The sequence below is a fragment of the Rhipicephalus sanguineus genome, chromosome 4, assembly GCF_013339695.2.
Source record: "Rhipicephalus sanguineus isolate Rsan-2018 chromosome 4, BIME_Rsan_1.4, whole genome shotgun sequence".
Classification (NCBI taxonomy): Eukaryota; Metazoa; Arthropoda; class Arachnida; order Ixodida; family Ixodidae; genus Rhipicephalus; species Rhipicephalus sanguineus.
The window spans coordinates 191,783,911-191,809,401 of NC_051179.1; the positions used below are offsets into that span (position 1 = coordinate 191,783,911).

Consider the following 25,491-nt stretch of genomic DNA (forward strand, 5'->3'; position numbering starts at 1 on the left):
AGCAGGATGGTTTGCTTAGTCAAAGAAACAACCGGCTACCGCACTTCAGTAATCCTGGCTGGGCCTCTGCAGACCTTTTAGGATGTATCCGACTATTACTGAAAGAACACATTTGTGAGGCGTGCATGTGGAGAAAGTGTGGCATATGAATACCATTTCCTGCCACACACAAACAAGTAACAGTTGTTGTGGAACATGCACTTTGTTGTTTATTTGCATGAAGCAACAGATAAATATACCATTTACGACATACATATGACTAGTTTTTGTACTTGGGCATTTTTGCTGTTGTTGTTGATGTTCTGCATTGTTCCTACTGACTCAATGTTAACCCAATTTGTTCTTACTTTGTGTCGCCCCCCTTAGACAATGCCTCGGCGAGGCCTGTAAGGTACTTGTAAATAAATAAATAAATAAATAAATAAATAAATAAATAAACAACATTTAAAACTAACATGAATAAACACCATTTAAAACTGCCAGAACGGTACACCACACCACAATATAAATGGCACGTATATCACACAGCAAATACAAAGCTCACTGAAAGCACATCTCTGCAAATAAGGCACCCAGTAATACCATGCAACATATGCATAGGTCGGCAAACTCGCTCGTGAGTCTACTCACTCAGATCGGGCCTCGAGTTCAAATGAGTGCAGTCGAAGAAAATGTAGATGAGTCCGAGCTTGAGTGACCCCTAAGCGCAAAATATATTTCACGAGTGAATGAGCCCATCTTTTATCCGTGACGTATGGTCCTCTCCACTAATCTCCACCAATTACTATCTGCCCTATATCGGCTTATGTTTATACTCAAATTGATTCACACATATTTCAGCGGAGTAGCATTCGTGCGCCACCTCAGTATTCATTAAGCAGAGGCATGAGTCAAGAGGGAGGGGGGGGGGAGGCGTCTTGACCCCCCTTCCCAAATTCTTTCTTGGGAAGTTCTTGATTGAAAACATCTCGTGTGAGTAGCGTATTTTATAAAAATGTCCCAAGCTGAAACCACTGATAATTCGTAATTGAAGGTACAAGATGAAAAGGTTAATGAGAACTAACAGACAATAATGCCTGTTAGTTCTCATTAATATTGTGTCTAGAAAGAAAAACGAGCCCTTAGGAGTCCCCTCCTTTCCTTCAACATGAAAAGGTGTACTGCAGAGCTCCAATTATGTGCGATACTGGTGTTAAAGAGCATCGACACCATGATGCAAGAAACTCATTTCACGCTCACAGACTCACGAGTCTACTCACGCACACGCAATCAAGAAATACATTTTCTTCTGATAGTCCACTCGGGCTCAAACTGACGCCTCGAGCTGGGCCTGAGTGTGTCAGTTCATGAGTCCGTGAGCGTGAAGTGACGTTTTGGATCACGGTGTCAAGTGTCTCTAAAGGAGTGGCGACACAAAATTTTGAAGGCGACATATTTGTGGGGACGCACGCATCAGCTACGAAATATCAACGGATAATGCTGCCTAGAACATATTTCAAATTAATTTTAACGTGAGTGTCGCGTCACTGCACGCGATACCCGCCTTTGCTTTCGGTGTCAACAACCAACCGCCACCTTCGTAGCCACATATGTTTACACACCAACCTCTCTGGGTCCCGCCTCACTCCGTGCTATCCGAAACCGAAAGTGCTAGTGGGCACTACCAAACCGTCTCCAATGAATTAAACATTGATTGCTTGCACAAATAACCTTCGAATTCTTTATAAGTGGGTCGTTAACTACTTATTTCAACAGAAAAAAAACAAGACAATATTTTGTGTCAGCTCCTTAAACGGCAATACCACATATAATGGACGCTCTATGATGGGGCTTTTCATCATGTACTATCGCGCTCAGTACGAGCTACATCACGTGAGCGCGTGGCCGAGCGCTCTGCAAGGTTGTACAGTTTCGCCGATTATGGCATATTTTCGAGTTATTGTGAGAGAGTTTGGCTGTCCCTGCGAGCGCGCATCGCCCCCACTTGCTTGCTTTCACCCTCGAAGTTATCATTTTCGCAGCTCATATCGCCGCAGGGCAAAATGAGGGCGAGGGTGAAAGCAAGTGGAGCGGCGATGCGCGCTCGCAGGGACAGCCAAACTCTCTCCCAATAACTCGAAAATATGCCATGATCGGCGCCATTGTACAACCTTGCAGAGCGCTCGGCCACGCGCTCGCGTGGTGTAGCTCATACTGAGCGCGATAGTGCCTTGAAACAGTACGAGTTATCAGTGACTGCAATTCAGTAAGGATTTCCTTATCAAATATGTGACTCGCACGAGCGATATCTCTCAATAATGTCCCATGAAAGGGTTTCTGGGGGGGAAGGGGGGTCATGGCATCCCCCCCTCATAACTCACGCCTCTGATCAAGAACATGGAGGTGACGTGTGAACGCTAGTGCATTGAGGCATGTGTGAATAAATTTGAGCATAAACGTAGGCTATTAAAGGCTGATAGCAATGCTGACAGGCGAGTAGAAAGGGCCATAGGTCCACAATAACACGTGGAGCTCACTCAGACTCATTAGCATTTTCCTCAAATGGACTCAATCGGACTCAGACTAAAAGTTTCCCAAACTGGACTCAGTGGGACTGACACTCACCACAATATTACTCGCCCAGACGCACTCAGACTCACGGCTCAGTCTGAGTATAAGTGAGTCACTCACGAGAGAGTTCACCTACATGTGGTGTGAGCAAGTTCGGTTCAGGAAAAGGTTAGCGAGTCAGAGTCCGAATGAGTCAGGATGAGGAAACTTTCACTGAGTCTGAGTCCGAGCGAGCCCTGAGAGCACACTTTTTCTGCTGAAAGAGCTCTAACAGTTCTGACAACCTATGGACACATGAAACTTCAAGGCTGACGGTCCCTATGCTAAGAGGTACAGTGACACTGCCATATAAATAAAGTCAAAGGCACTATGTGTACAGACCACCACAAGTTCACAAAGGTGCAGCAGTACGAAATATACATCACACATAGTCATCAAAACAAGAGGACCTACTGCAGTGTTTCTCTTTCACGCAAGGCAAAACAGAGCTGCATATGTGTACGGGATGAAATGCACTAAAATCCAACCTCTAACTCAATATGACGAGGACAAAATCATAATAGACAAAAAAATCAAATTGCACATAGTGCTAACTGTACATCGCATGTGCAATTTTTGTGCTTACTCATTGATGACCAAGCAAATACAAAAGGAACTGTCTGCACACGCGTGGCCACTGGGCCACGTCTGTTGCGAGGTTGAAGAAACGTTACACAAATGCGATGTTCAAGAAATATCAGCGTTGTTGCGAGTTTAAACAAATGTAGCAAGGCTACCAGTGCCAGTGGTAGAATTACTCGTCCTTTTAGCCTGCATCACTGACAGGGCACGAGGTACATGGAGTGGCCTCGGCTTGTCTGCCATGTGCAACGGTGTAGTTTTTCTCATTTCGGAACCACAACAGGTCGCAGTTTTTGAACCAGTGGACTCGCAATGCAAGTTTCATGTTAGCGTACGCCGCGGTCTAGTGGTGGCGAAAAAATTACATTCAGTCACATGTTATAGGTTTCAAAACAGGAGAAAGTGCCTCAGATCAGGCTGGCCGACGTTTCGATAGGGGACCTATCTTTGTCAAAGGCGCCTTGTCATCCCTGGCGTGTTAGTTTTAAGGGGTTAGTGATGACGTCGTGTCCAGCGGTGGCGCGTCTGTTGCTGTTGGTAATTTCTGCCTGGAAAGAGAGAAACTCGAAAGCAGAGGAGTGTAGCCCTTGCCACATTTCAAGAGTTTGCAAACACGTTAGGGTCTGCCATGTCAGAGTTAAAGGTAGCTGCAAAGAAAGAAAAACCAACAGCAACAGACGCGCCACCGCTGGACATGACGTCATCACTAACCACTTAAAACTAACACGCCAGGGATGACAAGGCGCCTTTGACAAAGATAGGTCCCCTATCGAAACGTCTGCCAGCCTGATCTGAGGCACTTTCTCCTGTTTTGAAACCTATAACGTGTATCCATCCGTCGGCTCCCTTCTTGATCTTGGATTCAGTCACATGGTGTACTACACATAAACTGTGAATTTTCAGCGCAATCCAATTAGCATTCCTTTTTTGCACTGTCTTTATACATGTCGTGTATGCAATGATGACAGGAAGGAGGCGGCGCACGGCTGACCGCCACTTGGAATTTTTCGAAAGGCGCCTCGCCTTAGAGGCGGAAACCCGTGAAAGAGCTGCAGCTCAAGAGGACAGGCGCCTACAACTTGAAGAAAGGCGCCTGGACCTGCAAGAAAGGGAGCTGCAGCAACGAGTACGCGAGTTCAATGATGTTCACGAGGAGCGGCGCCAGGAGAGGGCCATGATCCTCCAGCAAAATCGGTTGCTGGCGGATGTGCTCCAAACACTTGTTAACAAGCTTCAATAAACATTCATAATTTCTCTTTTTCATTCGTTCTCTTTGTTCCATGTCATGGCTCTCCATTCCTCTGAGAGATCACGAATGTACAGGCCAGGGTGCTGGACGAACGTTTCATTTTAAATGGCTTGCAGCACTGCATGTCTAACTGCGCTGTAGTTAAACCCCTAAATAACAAAATTCTCACAGCAACCAAGCAATCTGGTGTCTCCGTTAAATGTCCATAGAGTTCAATGCATTTGCCTCCTATCGACAGTGCAGAGATTTTCAGGTATCGCTCCCACAATAACATATATGTCAGGTAGTGATCACCAATGTTTTTTTTTTCCAGCTCATTAGGTAGTCATGAACACACATTTTCACCCACAAGTATTGCTGTGACCACTGTCATTTGCAGCCCCGCCATGGTGGTCTAGTGGTTATGGCGCTCGACTGCTGACCCGAAGGTCGCGGGATCGAATCCCGGCCGTGGCGGCTGCATTTTCGATGGAGGCGAAAATGTTTGAGGCCCGTGTACTTAGATTTAGGTGCATGTTAAATAACCCCAGGCGGTCGAAATTTCCGGAGCCCTCCACTACAGCGTCTCTCATAATCATATCGTGGTTTTGGGACGTTAAACCCCAGATATTATTATTATTACTGTCATTTGCAATCGCCTACATGATAGCAACAAGCCTTCTTTTTTTTCCAATGAGAACACTTCCTTGCGAACACCTCTTTTGGCAACCACACAAGTGACGACACGCACAGAAGAGTCTGCATGCTGATAGACATTCAGCAGACTGTCTAAATGCTTGCTCGTGCGTCTCTCCGTATGCACGTGAAGATCTCCCACGTTTTGCTTACTAGCAGCGGCCTGTTTAAGAGATTCTGCCTCCTATTAAAAAGCATGCGTTTCTGATGCTTGGGTAGGTGTTTGGGATCATCTCTGAATTTGCGAAAGGCAGAAGAACAGGTGGCTATTTTAGCAGAGTTCAGTATTCCACAATTGATCTGCGCTTTTGCCAATCTTTGCGACGAATTGTCGCGAAAGGGGTTGCAATGTGGCTTGTTGGTTACTCGTATGAGCGCTTTGTGGTGTTCCTATGTGCCTTCCTGTGTCCGTGTTTCCTTCGCGCTACACCAAAAGCCTTTCCTATGTCGCAAAAACGAAACTTGCTTCCCCGTGGATTTTGTTATTGAAGGGTTTGACTGTATTTTGCTACAATCCTATTTCTCAGCAAACTATGCCCATTGAAGTGCAACTTGCACAATCTGCAGCAAAGTTCAACACTTCACTTGCCTTCACAGCAATGCACAGTGTTTGACGAAAACAATCTTAGGTGCGACACGATACATACCAACAACTTTTACATAATGGCATGCATGCCCCCACAGCACTTCTCACCAATGCCTTTCTCATTGTGTTTGACCTAACAAAAGAGCACCAACACACCCCATGTGCACACCTGACCTCCGTCATTGACTGGTGGGCGTTATGTCTGGAAGCTCATTTGTTGCACCATCAAGTGGCAGCAATATGTGGAGAGGTGCGCTGTTCTTTCCTTTTCTGATCTGATCTCTATGCAGATCGTAACGTACTCATGCTGGTCATACGTCTCCTGAACACTGGCCATTCAACATGCTATTGCATGATTTGGAAAAATTCTTTCCGCTGCACATGCCAGTTGAACAGCACAAAGCTCTTCGATATGCCGATCTCAATACCATGCCTATTAAGCCATGCGGCATTCCATCACGTGAGCAGATTAACCAACTGAACCGGTGTGAGTATTTCTTGTTTCCGTGTGTGCAGTACTGCAGCATGTACACTTCACACACGAACATGTGCAACAAGATGTTCAACTGCGCTGCTCCAGCGAAGTTCCATCAGCAATTTTTCAACTGTGAACGTGCTCCGTTTTCTCAGACAGCTTTTTCCCTGCTTTAAGCAATACTCCCAGCTCTAAATGAGTCAGCCACCACTCTTTACATGCTCCCACTTCCTACGCACACCTGTCAACACGTAATGATGTGCCACTTTGAAGGTTATAAAAAAGCACTACACAGCACATACCCCACGCAAACTGTCAAGATGTACCCGTACACAACAGTGATGCAAACGTGCACCACTCAATGCAAAACACAAGGAAACATTGCTTACGAACTGCCACGCAATGGGAGAGAAAAAAAAACACTTGTACGAAACATTCACGAGAATGCAGAGGATCACAAAAGAACGCTGAAACTTTGACTAGAAATGGCATCTGCTTTGATGCATCGCACGGGAGTGCAATTACCGAACACAGCACATACCCCACGCAAACTGTCAAGATGTACCCGTACACAATAGTGATGCAAACGTGCACCACTCAATGCAAAACACAAGGAAACATTGCTTACGAACTGCCACGCAATGGGAGAAAAAAAAAAACACTTGTACGAAACATTCACGAGAATGCAGAGGATCACACAAGAACGCTGAAACTTTGACTAGAAATGGCATCTGCTTTGATGCATCGCACGGGAGTGCAATTACCGAACACAGCACATACCCCACGCAAACTGTCAAGATGTACCCGTACACAATAGTGACGCAAACGTGCACCACTCAATGCAAAACACAAGGAAACATTGCTTACGAACTGCCACGCAATGGGAGAGAAAAAAAAACACTTGTACGAAACATTCACGAGAATGCAGAGGATCACAAAAGAACGCTGAAACTTTGACTAGAAATGGCATCTGCTTTGATGCATCGCCCGGGAGTGCAATTACCGAACACAGCACATACCCCACGCAAACTGTCAAGATGTACCCGTACACAATAGTGATGCAAACGTGCACCACTCAATGCAAAACACAAGGAAACATTGCTTACGAACTGCCACGCAATGGGAGAGAAAAAAAAACACTTGTACGAAACATTCACGAGAATGCAGAGGATCACACAAGAACGCTGAAACTTTGACTAGAAATGGCATCTGCTTTGATGCATCGCACGGGAGTGCAATTACCGAACACAGCACATACCCCACGCAAACTGTCAAGATGTACCCGTACACAATAGTGATGCAAAAGTAATTCAAAACAAAAAAATAATTGACCTCACTGAGCAGAACATTGCATGAAACAACACAACAAAATGATTAGGACCAATTACAGAACAAGTCCACAGTGAAGCTATGCACGGCCAACCAAGAGCACATTAGTTGAACCGTGGCACCAGGTAATCCTCTAAAAGTGGTGCACAAAGACCAAAATACATGCCGGTTTGGCTGCCGTACAAACAAGTGTGGCAGTTCGTAAGCAATGTAGCCACCCGGTACATCTGACCGACATTCTGAAGAAGAATCTTTTGGTTCTTCTTAAAGTCCACAAAAGCAAACTCGGCGATGACCTTCCCAAACCCCCACTCAACGGCCTGCCGAACGGTGCTCATGCCCTCGTTGAACAGCTGTTGCTGCGCGGTGAGGGTAGCACCTCCATAAGGTCGCATCAGCAGGGGCCGTAGTGGGTACGCTGGGTCGCCATAGATGCAGTACAGGCACCCGTGTGTAAGGCGCTGCAGCTTGGCATAGAGACCGCTTTCTCCCAGGATGCCTGTGCACACACACAAAAAAAGACAAAACCTCTGAGTCTCAGCTTTGCACATTAAGAGATTGCAGATGCAGGTCAATACGACACGTTGTGAACATGGCACAAACTTTGCTTGCAAATTCAACGTTTTCTACCTCAAATTTCATCGCGTGCGTAATGTTTTGTCAGTCCTTCAAGCCTTCCAAACAAAATCATGGTCAGTGACAGGGTGACAGCAGTGCTCAGTAACAGGCAAGGCCTTGAAATTTTAATTTTCAGGGTAACAGAACTAACTCAATCTTTGTGAGGCCCTTCAGTAATTACTTGTTTACTTTGGCAATACATTATTGTATCCGCATTAGGGCCATTCGGTACTCAAGAGACTGCCAACGCTGCACTAGTGCTTGTAAATCTTACTGGCAAAGTTTCAGCGCTAGGAAAGCAAGAGACCTTCACTAACCGGCGTCGTGTCTGCTGCCAGGGTACGGACCATCAAGCTCGCACACAATGCCGTTGGCGCCCATGACGGCCTGGTACTTCAACGCGTGCACTCTCTTGTGGCCCGAAAAGTAGATCCTCTGGTCGACAGACGGACGGCAGATTGGTCTTGCTGTGCCGTCGACGAAGCCCCAGCAGTTGGTCAATGGGGCGCCGCGGTTGTAGACAGCCTGCATTGGTGAAATGAAACACTAACATTACATTTAGAGTTACGCCATTACGAGGTCATCACGCTTCGAAGTAATTCAGTGCACGAATTTAAACAAAAGGGCTTGTCGCACACTCATTATACGAAGTTAACTATTGCCCTTTCATGGTACTTATAAAAAGGTAATGCAGTTGTTCACGCTCACCTGAGAGAACACGTTCAGGTCGTCAAGGGTCAGCCAGGTGTGCCTCGCAAGATCGTCGAGCAGGTGCCCGAACACGCGATCGATGTGTGCCATCACTTGACTCACGATGCTCGACATGGCCGACGAAGCACGACCGAACATGGGTTCGATGTCGCACCACCGGTTCGGATACGACAGTCGGCGAAGAGTCATTAACAGTGCCTCTTCACCTGACACGACGACACCTTGCGCACTTTGGACAACATGAGGGATGCGCAGACCTTCCGTAAGTGGCTTAAGGTGTTCCTGCTCGAAACGGAACCATCTTCGGAATGTCTGCGGGTCCAAGGCGCTAGCGTTGATGAGACCGCTAGCCGACTTGTAGGTGCGCGGTCTAGGTTCCCAAGGCACTATGAGGTACAAATCTTCCAAGTCACTCCACGACATGTCACAGTAGATCATCTCATCGCACAAAACACTGCGACGCATTCGTCGAAGCCGAGGCATTTTGGCGGGAGACAAGCGCGGCTGTGACTTGAAGCTTGACACAAAAGAACCGACTCGGATTGGATTGTCTTGGCTGCAATTGTGACAACGCGTCTCGCAACCAAAAATGTTTGCACTCATAAACATCACACACAACGTTTCACAGTTCTAAAAGGGTTAACAATGAAATATAACTTTGTTTCTTCAAGAAACCAGCTTCTACGAGCAAATAAATGATGCATCTTACTGCGGTGGCGCTGCGAGCTTTCGTTAGCGTTTGCGGAGGACAAACGCTATTCTAAAGCTCATATGGCGCCCATACGCTAACGCTACGCCCGCAACGACCGCTAACTTAGCGTACGCTATTCTAAAACTGTCTAATAACAAGCGTATGTATGATCCACGCAAACAGCCACAGACGCACACACGCAGGCACACGGACAAAAACCGCTCGCAACTCCACGCGCCTGTCGGTGCCCTGGTAGATTCATGGACCGGCGCCTCTGTCTCCGCATGCACCGGCGCGTCTACGCGAGCCGCCGGTTGCTATGACAACGGTAAAACGTTAACAAAGAAAAGGAGCAAACGGCGCGGCCACACGAGGCGCGTTCTTACCGAAACTTGCACGGGTATGCGTTCCTGCATTCTAGGGCCGAAGCTCCTCAGGGTGTGAGCCTGTCCCTCCTGTAGTAGTAGGTAGCCACGCATAGTGGGATGTATTCACTGCATGTGATAAAGATGACGATGACGACTGATGACCATGTAGAATAAGCGCGTTCCAGTACAGTGGAATGTGCCCATTACACGTGAGAGAGAGAGAGTACAACCGTCCAGTGCGCCCGCGACAGGGCCTCACGGCCCTGTCGCGGGCGCACTGAACGGCCAGGATTTGGTCCTGTAGGTTTGGGCTGCGCAAAAGCGCATCCCACTCGGCATTGCTGTAAGTCGGGCCGAGTGACCCGCACTCCCAAAGCATGTGAGCTAATGTAGCAGCCTCCCCGCAAGCGGTGCAGGCGGCGTCGGAGAATTTGTGTGGATAAATTTCATTTAACTGTGCTAAAGATGGGTACGAATGGGTTTGAAGTAAGCGCAACGAGACTGCCTGTGCTCGATTGAGTTTTGAATGTGGGATCGGGAAAGCCCGCCTCGCCATGTAATAATACTTGGTAATCTCGTTGTGTGTGATTGGAGTGTCGTTATGTCCTGCGTCGTCGGCGCTGGAGCCATCGCCCATGTCGAGAGCTACACGTGATAACGATGACGATGACGCTGATGACCATGAAGTATAAGCGCGTTCCATGGCGATGACGGCTGATGACCGTGAAGAATCAGCGCGTTCCAGTATAGTGGAATGTACCCACTACACAGGATAATGATGACGATTACACTGATGACCATGAAGTATAAGCGCGTTCCATGACGATGACGACTGATGACCATGAAGAATAAGCGCGTTCCAGTATAGTGCAATGTACCCACTACACGTGATAACGGTGACAATGACGCTGATGACCATCATGTATAAGCGCGTTCCAGACCACAAATTCTCTTTCTGCCATGGATGAAAACGATCGTGAACGCGCTCTCGCCCTCGAAAGGCAAAACGGCAACGCAGACAACAAACGTTCCCCTGAGCTTAACGTCCTATATAAGGACCCCCGCGTTTGTGTGTCAGGTCTTTGTATGATGATCGAGTGGGCAAAATTTACGGGGATTGACAGTTTACGAGATTACCTCCGGAGCTTCGCCCACTCATCATCATTCACTTCGTGGATATGGTGTGATTTTTTCTGATTGTTTTCAGGTGAATACCGTTTTTTTTTTCTTGCTAATAAACCAACAATGAGCCAGAAAATGTTTATAGCCTCGCTACCATGCTCATTCCTTATGACAAGGCCGCGTTCCGTACGGCTGCCTTAAAACCGAATAAGGCGAGTTTATGAAACGCACTGTGAACTTTTCTTGTCCTTACACTTTTCCCTTCCTTACGAAAGACCGTCTTATAGCGTTAAGGTAAGGTTGGTTTGTGAATACGGTCCTTAATTGAAGCGTTAATTTTAACATTCATGAAGAAAAGGCACTGTTAGAACGTAATTATTGTTGCATTTCAAACATCAGTGCGCAGTGTGCAAAGACACTGACGCTGCGTGCTTCGAAAAATCTATACCGCCGTGAAGCATAGGGCTTTTGATAAGCACATTTCCACTGTTACGATGTTTTTTGCATTCTCATTGTGCTCCTGGGAGCTTGCGTGGTACACAATAGCTGTGCTACGATGCCGTGAACAACACAGAGTAACATTGTACAGTGTGCAGAAACCATCAGTGTCTTTCATTTCTGGCCGACACCAGGGCCCGTATTCTCAAACGATCGCAAAAGGCGATGGTATCGCGGTTGGTTACGTAGCATCTGGTGCGTTCAATAACTGAAGAAAGCCTTGCCTGTGATGTCACTGTTGCACTGGCCGTTGGTGTTACGAATGTCTCACAACGCAGGAGTCAGTGTACCGTACGAGCGCAGAGCGACCCGAGTGCGGCGTTTTCGAGCGTATGCTGGCTTCCACGCAGTGGCCAGGCTTGGCTGTGGCTACTTGAAATACAGGACGTCTTGAAATTGCTTGCAACGTTTTTTGTGGGATTGTTTAATGCACACTATAATATTTAAAGAATGCAACTTTGCATGAAATGTATTTTCGTATAGAGCTCTTAGTACTCGGAGAGTTCAGCTGTAGTGTGCTGCCGCAGCGATGTCGTCTCATATGTAAAACGTTAAGCGCAGTACTGAATGGACGAGGACGGGACAAGAAGTGACACGCACACAAGCGTTTCGTCCGGGCCCTCGGCGCCACCCTCGCATTGCGCTGGGCTCAGCGGCGCACTTTCACTGCGCTTAACGTTTTACATATGTCGCACCGCCAAAGATATGAACTTGCTAAGTTCATATCGTCTCAACATGTTGCCAGCTCGCGATAAGCCAAGCGAGTAACGCACGGTTCATGTTTCTGGGACGTTCAAACCACGAAAAAACACGCGCTGGCAAAGAACGAGTGCTGAAATAACCCAAGGTAATGCTCGCTGAAAGCTTCAGCGTAAAAAATGCTGCGTACATCCACCGAGGATTGCATACTAGAAGCTACCGCCTACGTCACTGAAATGCTAGTCTTCACCGCCAACCGACGGTGATAAGGTGTGTTCGTTTATTCCAGGAATCGCAGGACCGCCGTAGACCATCGTCACGTCGACGGATATACTAGATGGCGACCTCACTTTTCCGGTTTTGCTCAATAGCCAATCAGTGCGCACCAAAGGCGATACTTTTGCGATTGCCACCTTTTGCGATCGTTTGAGAATAGGGCCCCGGAGAGAGATTAGGTCTCTCTTGTCGTCCATCTTGTTCAGAACATTAAAGGGGCCCTGCAACAAAAATTAAGCAAGTCGTTTTCAACGCTTTTTCTGGTACTGTGGAATGCGCCGACATCGTTGCGCGAGCGAAACGCCGAAAACGAAAGTGTTATGATTTAATTTCACCGGATAAACTACGTTGATTTCGGACTACACCGACACACATCGGCTATTTTTGTTACGGGAAGTGACGTTTCGTCATGTGGCAGTGACGACAAAGGCCGTGCGTTTTGATTGGCTTGACGCGACAAGTACCATGTTCAACGATACGAGAAACAGCTCGAAACACGGGACAGTGAAATAGACGGACCAAGCGCTGACTTACAACCAAGGTTTTATTCCGTACATGGGGGCATATATAGGACACGCAACATGAAAGGAAGGAGAGGAGAACAGTGACGTGGAACTTTGTTCACGAATTCTATGAAAGCCTCTGAAAAAAATGTAAGAAGCCATCATCCACTAGACAGATAGGCAATTTCCCTGGTGAGGAGCGCTAACGAAGGCACACTCACGCACATAGCACCTTTTTTGTCAGTGCAGAATGCCTCATAAATCTCACGTGCTCGTTGATCACTGTATCGCCGCAGTACCTTACATTGATCGAACATTGCATGACAGCCGTATACGGAGCTGTGCGCAGCTAGGTGGCTGCCCGCAGAACCCCTCATTAGATTGCGGTGTTCCCTGGGGCGGTCATTTACCCACCGGCCAGTTTGGCCGATGTAGCAGCGACCGCATGAGAGGGGGATTTCGTATACCGCGTTATGACAGCCAAAAAGTTTGTTGAATGCTGCTGGTTGCCGGCGTTGCCGTTTACGTTCAGCTTCGCGAGCGTCCATAGCGCCGTTGCGAAGGAGAGTGCAACGGGAGCGAGCGAGCGCCGCATTATATACGAGCGCACAGGTGTGGCGGAGAGAGAAACGGCAGAGGAGAAACGAAGCGGAGGCAGCGCTCACGCCACCTTCTCCCACCTCCTTGAGCCCATGCGAGGAGAGGGGGAAGAGTTGGCGCATGCGCAATATGGGTACGGACGCCGCAGAACGGACACTGCCCCGAGCATAAGATGCTTTCGCATCCAAAAAGAAATTCTAAACGCTTACCGGACCGACTCGTTCCGCATTATCGGTCTGTAGCGTTTCGTCCGGGCCCTCGGAGCCATCCTCGCATTGCGCTGGGCTCAGCGGCGCATTTTCAATTTGCAATGGCTTGCACGGCACGCAAGCTATCGCTCCGTCGCAAGAGTTCGAGCTCGAGGTCTGTTAAGTCTTCCAGACTCACTGACTGTGTGCACTACACGACAAACCATGGGCGCGTCTCCTAGGTGACGCACGTGGTTCGTCGTAGCCATGGTAGCAACGCCGTCAAGAAGAATGGTGGCGAGGCACTGTGTGAAGGCCACCATGCGACGAGACTTGGCATGTTTCTATAAGGCGCGCGCGGTGATTGGAAACGGCCTTGGACGTCAGCGGGAGAGCGAAATGCTAAAGGGAACGTTTCTTGTCGTCGTCTGCTCGAGGTTTGAACTTTGCAGACTGATAACGTCAGATTTCGTGTACCAATTTTGATAATTCTTTTTGGGTTCGTCTCGGCATTAATTACTACACGCATTCCAGCGCTAAATAAGGCAGTCGTAAAAAAGTCGCAGGGCCCCTTTAAACAGCACAACAATGCATGCACCGCACGAGTTTACTGACCGTACTGAAATGGATCTGATTGACATTTTGATAATTAGGCGAGTACTTGTCGAGTTAGAAATATAATTACGACTAATTCATTAAACTTCATTAGCGAGAAAATTACTAGTGGTCACTACAGTGTACTGGGCCGCACCGCTCTGCAGTTACCGGCGGTGGCCGTTGAACGGAAATTCATACAGCTGCTTACGGCGACAACGTCATGAAGACGCGCACTTTAACAATTACTCTCGAAAGCGTCGTTTTGGAGCAGGCGTGTGCTTTGGAGTAGAGTGGAGGAATTGGAGCAGCGCTTCCATCGCTGCTAGGTGCGGAGGATGTACATGCATGGAATATCTTTATTTGGTATACTGTTACATGTAAACGCTATTTGCTTGCTCTAGCTATTTTTTACCGAGTGTACCAACAATCACAGAGCAAGATTTTTAAAAATAGGGGCAGTGTTAAGCGACGCAACTCCAGTATATATTGTTCCGAGTACACTAGAATAGCCACCGCTAATTTTCTCGTTAATTAGGTTTCATGAAATAGTCAATCTTTTTAGAACTTTTTGTTGGGCTAGTTGGTACATGCTTACTGAAAAACCAAAAAGACGCGTACCATCAAGGAAAAAAGTAAGGACAGGACAGAAAGGGCGTTGACAGAGAAGTGGCTCAGGTTATTGACGATGCTGAAGTGAAGATTTTTAGGTATGTTGATGACTTTTTAATCATTTTTAAAGCTAACCCTTCTTTGAGAACCACTAACTCAGTGGATGAGGTTTTAGCTGTTTTTAGACAACACGCCAAGGGTCTATTATTCACGCATGAGCTTCCTGTTGGTGGTGTGCTGCAATTTTTAGACCTGAGTCTCACTTTCTCGGAGACGCACATATGTTGGGCATATTGCCCACGTTCACGCAAAACACTTCTTCCTTATGATGCCTCGCATTCGAAACTTGTCAAGAGGGCCGTTGCTTCCATGTGCCTGGAAGGAGCGCTGGTGAAATCTTGTCCTCATCTAATGCAGGAAAGTTTCAATAATCAGGTCACGAGGCTGTATTCAGCCGGCTACCCTGGTTCTGTCGTTGTTGCAGTCTCGGAAACCCTCCTTCAGAAACTGAAGGGATCGAGAAGAAATAGGCAGCCGATGGAAAAAAGGCCCATGGTTATGCCATATGTGCACAAGGTTGCTCACAACCTTAAGAATGTGGCCAACAGGTACAAGGTACCCTTGGTGTTCTCGGCGCCCCGCAAGTTGGCTAGCCTGTGCCCACGCATTTCTTCCGCACCGAGGCCCTCCCCGTGTGGGAAGAGGCCCGCAAGGCCTTTTGTCGCCTGCTCGGTTGGCGTGGTGTACGAGATCCCGCTTAGTTGCGGTAGGGTATATATCGGCCAAACAGGCCGGTGCATAAACGACAGGATGAGGGAGCACGAACTTTCGGTGAAAAATAAACTTTCAGCACATTTGCCTGTGCATTGTGGTTCCTGCAAGTGTGAGCCTGGGTTTGCCAGTGTTTCCGTTCTTGGAAAGAGTAACGATGTCTTAGCGCGTGAAATTATGGAAGCATACTATATTAGAAAGAAGAAAGAATGCTGTGTTAGTGACACTTCTGTTGCTCTGCGTGGGGGTGAATTTAGTTTCATCGATTCATTTTTCGATTAGTTAATCTTGTTATCGCGGGTTTTTGACGAGCTTGTGAGGCGATGTGCGCGCGCAGGGTCGCTGTGGTTATATATGATGCTGATGTTCTGGGAATAAAGTTAGTTGCGAATGACGCCCTTTCTGTCCTGTCCTTACTTTTTTCCTTGATGGAACGCGTCTTTTTGGTTTTTCAGTAAGTCAATCTTTTATTTGTAAATCGACGAGTACTCACCTAATTATCAAAATCTGAATGAGGCGTATTTTTTTTCCTATCTGACAAACATTGCCCGCGAAATCTGAAAAATTTCCCGTGAATAGCGCGCATCAGGAAGCAGCGCACTCAATGAGTCTCACTGTGAGCAGGGGGCGGATTATCCAGGATTCAAAGGGTTCAAATGAGCCGGGCCCTCCGGTTTTAGGGGGCCCCCCAAGGGACAGAAAAAATGGCCGACTTCGTTGTTTTGTTCGAAAAAGTTTAACCCTCCTGCTGGACTCCCCTGATAGAAACAGATTATCTATTTCAGTAATCAATATACATGCTTCTAAGCGGTTGTTCGTTGCATGACGTGCACAATATTGAAGTCAGTTCCCAGTTCTGTAGTCTGCGGTAAAAACCTTTTTACTCGCCCAAGACCATGCATCGTGTACAGGGAAGGATCTGATCCAGCGGATGGACACATATAGCAGCCTGACGAGGATTTTAGCAGCTACAGTCCAACACGCAATGCGAAGGCGCATAGAGAGTGGTTCCTGTTTGAAATATCGTTTAATGCGCTGAATGAAAATAACCGGTAAGAAGCTGTCGCATAGGTATGCTATAGTATGCTTTCATTATAGTGTAAACAACGCACCATGAAATATTTGTATGTCAAGGAACTTCCTGATTATGCAAGGACTCCGAAGGAGTAATGGTTTGATTCTTCGCTTCTGGCATTGCCGTTCTGTCTTAATTCCTGCTTGGTGGTTATATAGGGAAACTTGAGACTATCACTTGGTAAAGGTTGTGCACAGGAAATATCTACAACATATATCCACTATCTGGCCCCCAGCAGGCCCTCACCGCAATTGCTTGAGAGTTGTGGTGGGGGTCCTCAATCGACCATCACTTTTGAACTTCTTTTACGCAACGCCCTGCATAGCAGGGTTGGGCAGAGATACTCAGAAAAATATTCCGGAATACAGATATCGAGATACATGGACTGGACGCCTAAAATACAGATACTGAGATACATTTGCCTTTAACGTAACGGGATATTTCGGAGATACTTTCGCAATAAGACGAAAAAAGTATTCCGGAATACAGATACAGCAATACAGATACTGGAATACTTTTTTCATTTCACGGATGCTCATACTCTGCAAAGACATTTATAAGTGCAGCATAATGTTGTAAGTAAAGTTGCAGCGCATTGATACTTTCAGTTCATTTATTTATTTATTACAGTACCCTCAGTGCCATTAGGAATTAAACAGAGGGGGGGGGGTTACAAAGCACATAATTAGTAATAATGGCATAATTACACATATCAACTGCAATAAAAAGTACACTGTTTCACAGCAAGAGTAACAAGCATTAGATACCGAAATAAAGATACTTCGTGACAACAAAATGAGCTATGCTAGAAACAGCACAGTTTAAGCAAATCACTCGAATCACTATTGAACACAAGTGAACTGAAAAAAAGTATGCATTTATTTTGCACATAAGATCTGCGTTGCTGAGAAGATTGCTGTGTGAGCTAGCATCTCAAACAGGCTGTCTTCTAGACAGTGTCGGTTCGGCCTCAGCACAAGACTTGCGAAAGAAGAAAAATCCCTCTACACCGCTGCAGACGAGCGCAAATTCCTGTTATAGTGAATAAATACCGCCTTCATAGCCGGGTAGCCCTGCAGCGTGGCGATATCTCTTCTTGGGCCACCTAGATACCGAAACACTTCCGCCCTCACGCGGGTTGTTCTGACCGTTCAGAAGCCGAAGTCGGTCCCCATCATCGGAATCCTCAGTCGGCTGGCCTGGTCGGCGCCCGGCCAGACGGCTGAGGATTCCGCTGCCCATATAGGCCGGCCATAATTACCTACGCGCAATGGAACTCAATACGTCAAAACTGCACAATTCAAACATTGGCTTCCTAAAATCACGTTGTTTAGGGTTGAGAGGCTTTAAGTCCTCCCAAGTTGCTCACGCCATCTCTCTAAACAGGCGTGGAAACAAAGACAGCTGCTCAGAGCGCCCCATCGCAAACTACAGCAAGCACTCGTCGCCTGGGCCGAAGGGGTCACTCTTCGATAAAGCTGTCACCACCACCGACTCTACCAGCACCCATTTCAGCAAGCCGCAACAGGCGAAGTCGGCTCCTGCGGTGAGGCAGCCTCGTACCACAAAAGACCGTTTCACGCTTGTGGTCAATTAGGAACGCACCCCGACACGCTGGAGAGGTGGCTGAAAGTGCGACAAAGATAGCCATCTTCTAGTCACTTCCGCCCGCCGCGACAACGGGAACTGCTTTTCGAAGTGCCGCCGCTTTGAGAACTGAACGCACGCGAAGCATTGCAAAGCCTCTGGTCCAAGGCGGTATCCGCGCGGGGGGTCACGAAGTAATCGGTTGCCACCCGAAAAAAATTAGGCGTGCTGCACTGGCCTTGAGAGACAGCGACTTTCGTCGGCAGAGGCCGACAACACTGACTTCGCGATTCTGCTGTCTGTGGCGTCGCGGGCTTTACCACATGGGCCATTCTGTGCATGAGGGGAAACCACGGCCGCCCTTTCTGTCGGCGACCGGCGGCGCGCCTTTGCCTGTCTTGGCACAGAAACAAACAAAAGGAAACTCATTCCCTCTTCGGAAACATGCCTCAGCTCATTTCCGACAAAAAAAAAAAAAGATGTAACGAGATGCTTGTGTCCCGCATAGTATCGCGATACAAACGATACATCGTAAATGTATTTCACTACTGAGATACAAATACATTTTTCAAATGTATCTCGATACAGAAATACAGATACTCAAACGTATCTTTAAAATACTATCGCGATACTATTGTATCGCGATACTGCCCAGCCCTGCTGCATAGCACATGCAACCACGGGCGTCTCAGGTGAACATGATGCTTCTCGAGCCGACCGGATGCGCGCAGCTTGTTCGAGATCACATAACACCGCTGCCGCGCTCAACGATCCACAAGGCAGCACGGCTCTTATGACGCATTCTTCGGTTAAAGTAATTTCGTGCGCCTTCACGCTCTGGAGCTCTGTACTCGTCGTTGTCACTGCAGAACAATCGGATATGCTGACCTTAAAGGTAAGAGCTTCAAAATTTACATTCGTGCGAGTATTGGGAACAACTGCAAGCGCATTTCTTATATTTGGGCACTTTAAGATGGCTAACAGGTACAGTGTGCACGTTTCGTGCGAGAGTTGCAGAGCTTCTATTTTCGTTACTTTGCAAAGATTGAGGCACTACCAACATCTTTGCGAGACCCTTGGGAATATTTAAATAATATTCAGTGGATTAGCATTTGAATGCTTTCATTGCGAACTAAGTGGGTGCATTTGCTCTTGTGTTGCCTCCGTCATTATCAATCAATTTTATGAATAAGCAAGTACGAGCTTTTCTTACTAACTTATTCAGAGCGGCCGATTTCGCCAAGCTTCGACATTTTGTGTTTTATTTTTGCCACCTATGGAGACTGTCGGTGACCATTCATTGGAATGAGCGAGCATCGCTGTAATATTCACCTGAACCAGAACGCTTGAGAATGCCACCCGCTGCGAAGGTATGTGAACCATAATGATATAGAGATCTTATTGTAAAGTCAATTCAGGCTGTATCTTCTTATTCTGTGGACTTCCTTCGTATTGTAGACAGATCCAGATCATGTCGAGAGAGTAATCGGTAGACAGGAAGCAGCAGAAACCCAAACTACGCGATAAACTCTCGTCAGTGAGTTATCGCCAATATCAGATTTCTTCGGCAGCGTTTCATTGTCTTGTTCAACTACCGTAATGTTACTCATAAATTTGTTTTGAGAGTATTCTTCATTGTCCCCCTTAGTAAAAATTATTTCTAGAAAAGCACACTTTGAATAAGTTACTTATAGATCATAAACTTGGCTTGCAGGCTCTGTTACTGTACCATGCCACGGAAAAAGGAGTTCTCTGGCGCTCGAAAGCGCCATTTGGCAACGGAGGAAAAAAAAACCTCAGCGACACTTTAGGAAAAATGCCTAAGCTTTCTAGCTATTTTACCAGTGACAAGAGCTCGGCCAGTAATCCGTCGACCAATGAGACCAGTGAAGGTGACCCAGCAGACCGTGCGCTCAGCGAAACTGTTTGTTCCCAAGCAGGCGCAGTCGAGGTGCTCTCTTCAATGGCTTTAAAGCCAACAGCCTCGACGAGCATGGTCGGGGAACCAAATTCATCGCACACTGCGTGAAGCCCAGTTCTCCAGGGACGAGCAGCCCGACTGAGACAGATCAGCCATTGCCTGATGAGCGTCCTTGCATGTCTATGGATCCTGCGGACTGGTTTCCTCTGCGCGTAGCCAGTCAACTTTTGGGTGGCACAAACCCAGGATGTATGTGAAAATGCTAGAAACATGCAGGGTGATTACTCTCGCTCGAAGCGGTACTTTCAGCCAACTGACGCGGCACCGAAGGGCCACCACCGCCACTTCAAGCAAGAAATGTTCTATGCTCCCCGCACCAGCGGCGAAGTAGTCTTGCGCGAATGGCTGCTGCACAGCCCTTCCAAATGATCTGTATATTGCTTTCCCTGTACTCTGATGTCAGCAAGAAAGGACCAATTTTCGGAACCAGATGGGTTCAGTTCATGGAACAAGGCATATGCAAAGTTACAGACACACGAGGAAAATGAGTGTCATAGACAATGCGTGCTTGGCCTGTGCAAGCGACGTTCTCTCAGAACGTCGGTCATTCGATCCTTTGAAGAGCGGTGATGTCGATGTCACAGGGATGTTAGCACATTAATGGCAGTCTCGTGTGTGTACAGTGACATGGTATAAATGTGCCTTCTTCACAGAAATAAAGATCAGTTGTAAGTCAGCGCCTGTCGTCGTCTGTCTCCCTTTTGTGTTCGTCCAAAGATTCGCGCTGTTTTCCCTCCTTTGAAGAGCACTGCTCGGAGCGGGCAACTTACTGGAGAAATGTTCTTCACCGCGTAGTTGCAGTGGTAATGTTCCTTGCAGAACAAGGGCTCAGAACCTTGTTCCTTGCAGAACAAGTTCCTTGGATGTCTTGAACTAATCGCCAAGTTTGATCCTTTCGTTTATAAAGAACTTTGGGAACCTTGGACGTGGAAAAACATCCTACCTCTCCTCAACTATTGTGGAATGGGTTGTAGAAGCCCTCGGAGCTGAAGTCCGAAAAAAAAAATCACTTGCGCGGTTGAGAGTGCCAAGTACTTCTCTCTTTCAGTTGATTCTACACCTGATTCGAGTCGCAGGGATCAACTTACAGTGGTCGTTCGCTACGTTGCTAACGATGAGCCTGAAGAACATTTTCTCGGATTTTTGCCCATAACCAGTCACAAAGGGGAAGGTCTCGCGAAGACAACGCTCGACCTCTTAGCAAATGTTGAAGTTAACTTCCAAGACTGTCGTGGCCAGTCATACGACAACGCGAGCAATATGGCTGGAAAATACTCTGGCATGCAGGCTCATTTGAAGAAAATCAATTCGCAAGCAAATTTCAACCTTTGTGTTGCTCACTCTCTTAATCTGGTCGGGGCCCATGCAGTAGATTCTTGTGGGCAAGCCGTTAGTTTTTTCGGGCTTGTACAACGTATATACGTTTTCTTTACCGCGTCCACTCGTCGCTGGGCTGTACTCCAGGCTCATTTTAAACAAAACGCCACAGCGGTAATCCGAAAGCAAATCTCAGACACGCGGTGGTCAGCGCGAGCGGATGCAACGAGGGCTCTCGTGGCAGGTTCTAAGGAAATCAAAGCCGCCTTGAATGAACTATCCGAAGATCCTCAAGAACGAGCAAAAACGAAGCACGAGGCAAAATCTTTGCTGAAGGCAATGCCAACATTGGAAACCGCGCTGATGGCCGAGTTTTGGAATAGAGCAATTGCAGCGCTTCAGCGCCACCAGCAAGGCACTTCAGAGTCCCACACTTTCATTGAATGCTGCCGTCAGCCTGATGAAATCATTGTGTGATTATGTATCCAGCTTAAGAGAGAGTTTTGACAAAATTGAAAAGCTTGCGACAACGCTTCGTACAAAACAAGCTCGCAGAGAAAGCGAAAGCAATCTATACACTGTAGGACAGCACTGCAGGCACAAGCACGCCAGAGCCACAAGATCCTTCCGCAAAATTCCGCTGTGAAACCTTCTTTGTCACTATTGACAATCTCCCGCTTAAATGCTTAAATGCTTAAATGCGTCCCGCTTAAATGCTTACACCGAGGTCTGCTCGCAGTTTGCTGTTATTACAGACTGGAAATGTTTTTCACCAGCGCAGAGACGCCTGCAGGCAATGGACCTCGTGAAAAAGTACCCTTCTGATCTGGCTAACACATTTCCCGATGAGCTTGAGCAGTTCATTTCATATGCGAGCAACGAAGGTTGTTCTTCTGTGGCAGACATGCTGAAACTTCTAATTCGCGAAAAGCTTGAAGGTTCTTTTCCTGATGTCCATGTAGCTCTTAGAATTTTTTTTTGTGCTTAATGGTCACAAATTGCACTGGTGAACGATCATTCAGCAAACTGAAATTGATCAAAAACAGGCTTCGATCAACGATGGCCGACAGCCGGCTCAGTGATTTGTCACTGCTGAGCGTAGAGACGGAGGTTCTTAGGAGGGCAAATGTTGAAGAGCTCATCAACAAACTGTCTCAGCAAAAGGCACGAAACCGCTTGTAGAAACGTACATACCTTCTTTCTCTATATACTTAAAAGAATAGTGAAAACAGAGAACATGTTAATAGGTATACACGCCCCATTTCAAGGTTGCATTGCTGCGAAAGGGTTCACCAATTTTCTACACTGCGTTTAAGAAGAAATATTTCGTAAAAATATCAAGATATTCCGCAGTTTAACCGCAGAAAAGATGTGTGCAATGAATGTGTTTCCTTCTCCTATAGCCCTATGACAGTGAATATTGCCTGCAAAAATGTAACCCTATTACATGTTTAAAAGCGAACGATTTGTGCATAAATGAACATATGTGTCGTCGTTTTTCGAGTCTTATTAAAAACGTTTTTGTGAAAGTTCTACATGGATCTCATTTTTTATAGGCGCCACCTTTTCCGAAAGATTTGGCCCACCCCCTTTCCATATTGAAAATATTTTAATTTTAAACCATCTGTATTACTTGTTGTGATCAGTAGGCATATACAATATGCATAATAGCACTATATCGAAATGCTGCCTTAGAAGAGCTTAAATGTGTGTTGTATGAAATCAAAAGTAGCTAGACGACTGGTAGCGTATTTACTGTAAGTACGTGCGAACAGTTTCTGAAAAAGGCCCACCTGTCAACTTCGACAGTGTTCGCACGCAGGCAACCAAAGCGTGCGCTACCGAATCAGTGAAGCTGAAGCAGATAGAGGAAGCTAGTTTTCACAAAGGCGCTCTCTGATTTTCGAGGAAAGATGACCTCTCTTGAAATAAGGGTAGGCAACGCTACAGGTTAAGACGAATGGAAGAAACACACACGGCGCTTGGACTGCACTTCTAAGTGTCGTATGCATTCCTTCTTTTCGTCTAAACTTCTCGTACAGTTTAGTCTTCTTTCAGTATGATCCAACGAGCCAGACAAATCTCAATGCTGTCCATGTGTCTTCGTCTCCTGGTATAGTTAATTATTACAATGACAATCTCTCCACGTGCTCCGCAAGAAAACACCCAGGTGATATTAAACACTCCGGAGAGGCTTAGAATAAATAGGGCTTGTGTCTTTGCAGCTAAATTTAAAAAACGTCAAGTCTCAAGCATGCGAAGATGACAAAGCGGGAAAGAAAGGGGGCGGGGCGAGGGGCCCCCCTTATTTTTTTTTAACCGGGCCCTCCGCACTTTTAATCCGGCCCTGACTGTGAGGTAGCCAGTATCAATGAAAAAAATGCAGAAAGGACGAAAGCGCTCTCTGCCACTCACCGCCCGAAGAAGCGCGTCGCTTTGATGTCGGCCGTTGCCAGACCAGCGCTGCAGCCGTGTTATGAATAAGAACAGTCGGCCGTGAGATATGCATAGTGACAGTGAAGTAGAACCGAGGGAAAGGAATCCCGGCAAAATTGCGACCGCTATTGTTGCCATTTGCTCTCCACGTTTGCCAAAGTCACTGTCTCTGGTAGCGGACAACGGGCAAAGCGGTTATTGCATGCAATTTGAAGGCGATGCTTTCTTTTGCGGATGGGAGTGCAGTCACGTGTAATTTTTTCACATTTCACGGGCTTTCATTAGCATCCAGGAAAGAAAATGAGCACGCAATTAGTACGTTGTTGATAATAGCCAAGTTAGATGTAATTTGAACATGGGCCTACACGTGCCTCATTTACATTTTCATACTTGATGAGTATTTCTCGAGTTACAAATATAATTGTGACAAATTAATAATGTGTCATTGACGAAAAAATTAATAATGGCTACTCTGGTCTACTGGGAACAAGATGTACTTGATTTGCTTCGCATAACGCCGTACCTCATTTTTTTTTAAATGTTGCTGCGTGATAGTAGGGACACCCTGTATAAGTAAATACCAACGCCCTTGTAGTTTCATCAAAATAAAGCAGATATGATCCGTAAATTGGGCTGTTGCCTTGGCATTGGTCGTGAAAAGAGTGACGCAATGACCTTCGGCTTTACGCTTCGAGTGAGCCGTGTCGGAGCAAGTGAACGTACCTGGCCAGCGCCCATCGTTCGCCGTTTGCCACGCGTCCAGCGAGGTACCAATCCAGCAGGACAATGTTGGCCTCGATCGAAAGGTGCGCTATCTGCGTTTGCTCAAATGAGGCGTCCGCAAAGCACATCGTTATATCGGGCAGCACACAGAGCAGGGCGCCATCTTGCACAGTGTAGGCACAGCGCTGCACAGACCGCTCTCCAGGCTTCGACTGGTATACCTGGTGGTGAACAAAGGACGCGACACCGGGAACAGACTAGAGCGGAATGCGTTGCTTCGAGCATCTATGAAGAAAAATAGAAGAAAGACTGGTTGTCCCGGACTCGTAACTGAATGTGCACTTTTACATAAACTCATTGATGTAGTTCATACGAAAAATAATAAACTCTCCAGCCACTTTGCTAAAGTTAAACTTTAAAAGCTATAAAACTGACCCGACGTTTCGGGACCGATTCGGTCCCTTCCTCAAGGGTGACTATTCGGCCGGCTCCGAAGCTAGCGAGATTCTTTGGTGGTGTCCCCCTCTCCATCGTCCTTCTTCCCGCCGTTCTGTTGCCGCGGTGTTTCTTCCACTGGTTCCGTAGAACGTGCACGTACACACTCGGCAAGGTTCCAGTTGAGCGGTTGACATTTCC

The 25,491-nt window shown here is 47.0% G+C and overlaps 1 protein-coding gene across 1 annotated transcript in view; it reads right to left on the minus strand.

Annotated features, from left to right (window-relative positions):
- The window catches only part of LOC119391942 (uncharacterized), a 187,517-nt gene that overhangs the window by 129,326 nt on the left and 32,700 nt on the right, over positions 1-25,491 (minus strand). Inside the window, exon 5 of the mRNA XM_037659587.2 lies at positions 24,856-25,076. Coding sequence (XP_037515515.1) covers positions 24,856-25,076 — 221 coding nt within the window. The remainder of the gene's footprint in view (positions 1-24,855; positions 25,077-25,491) is intronic.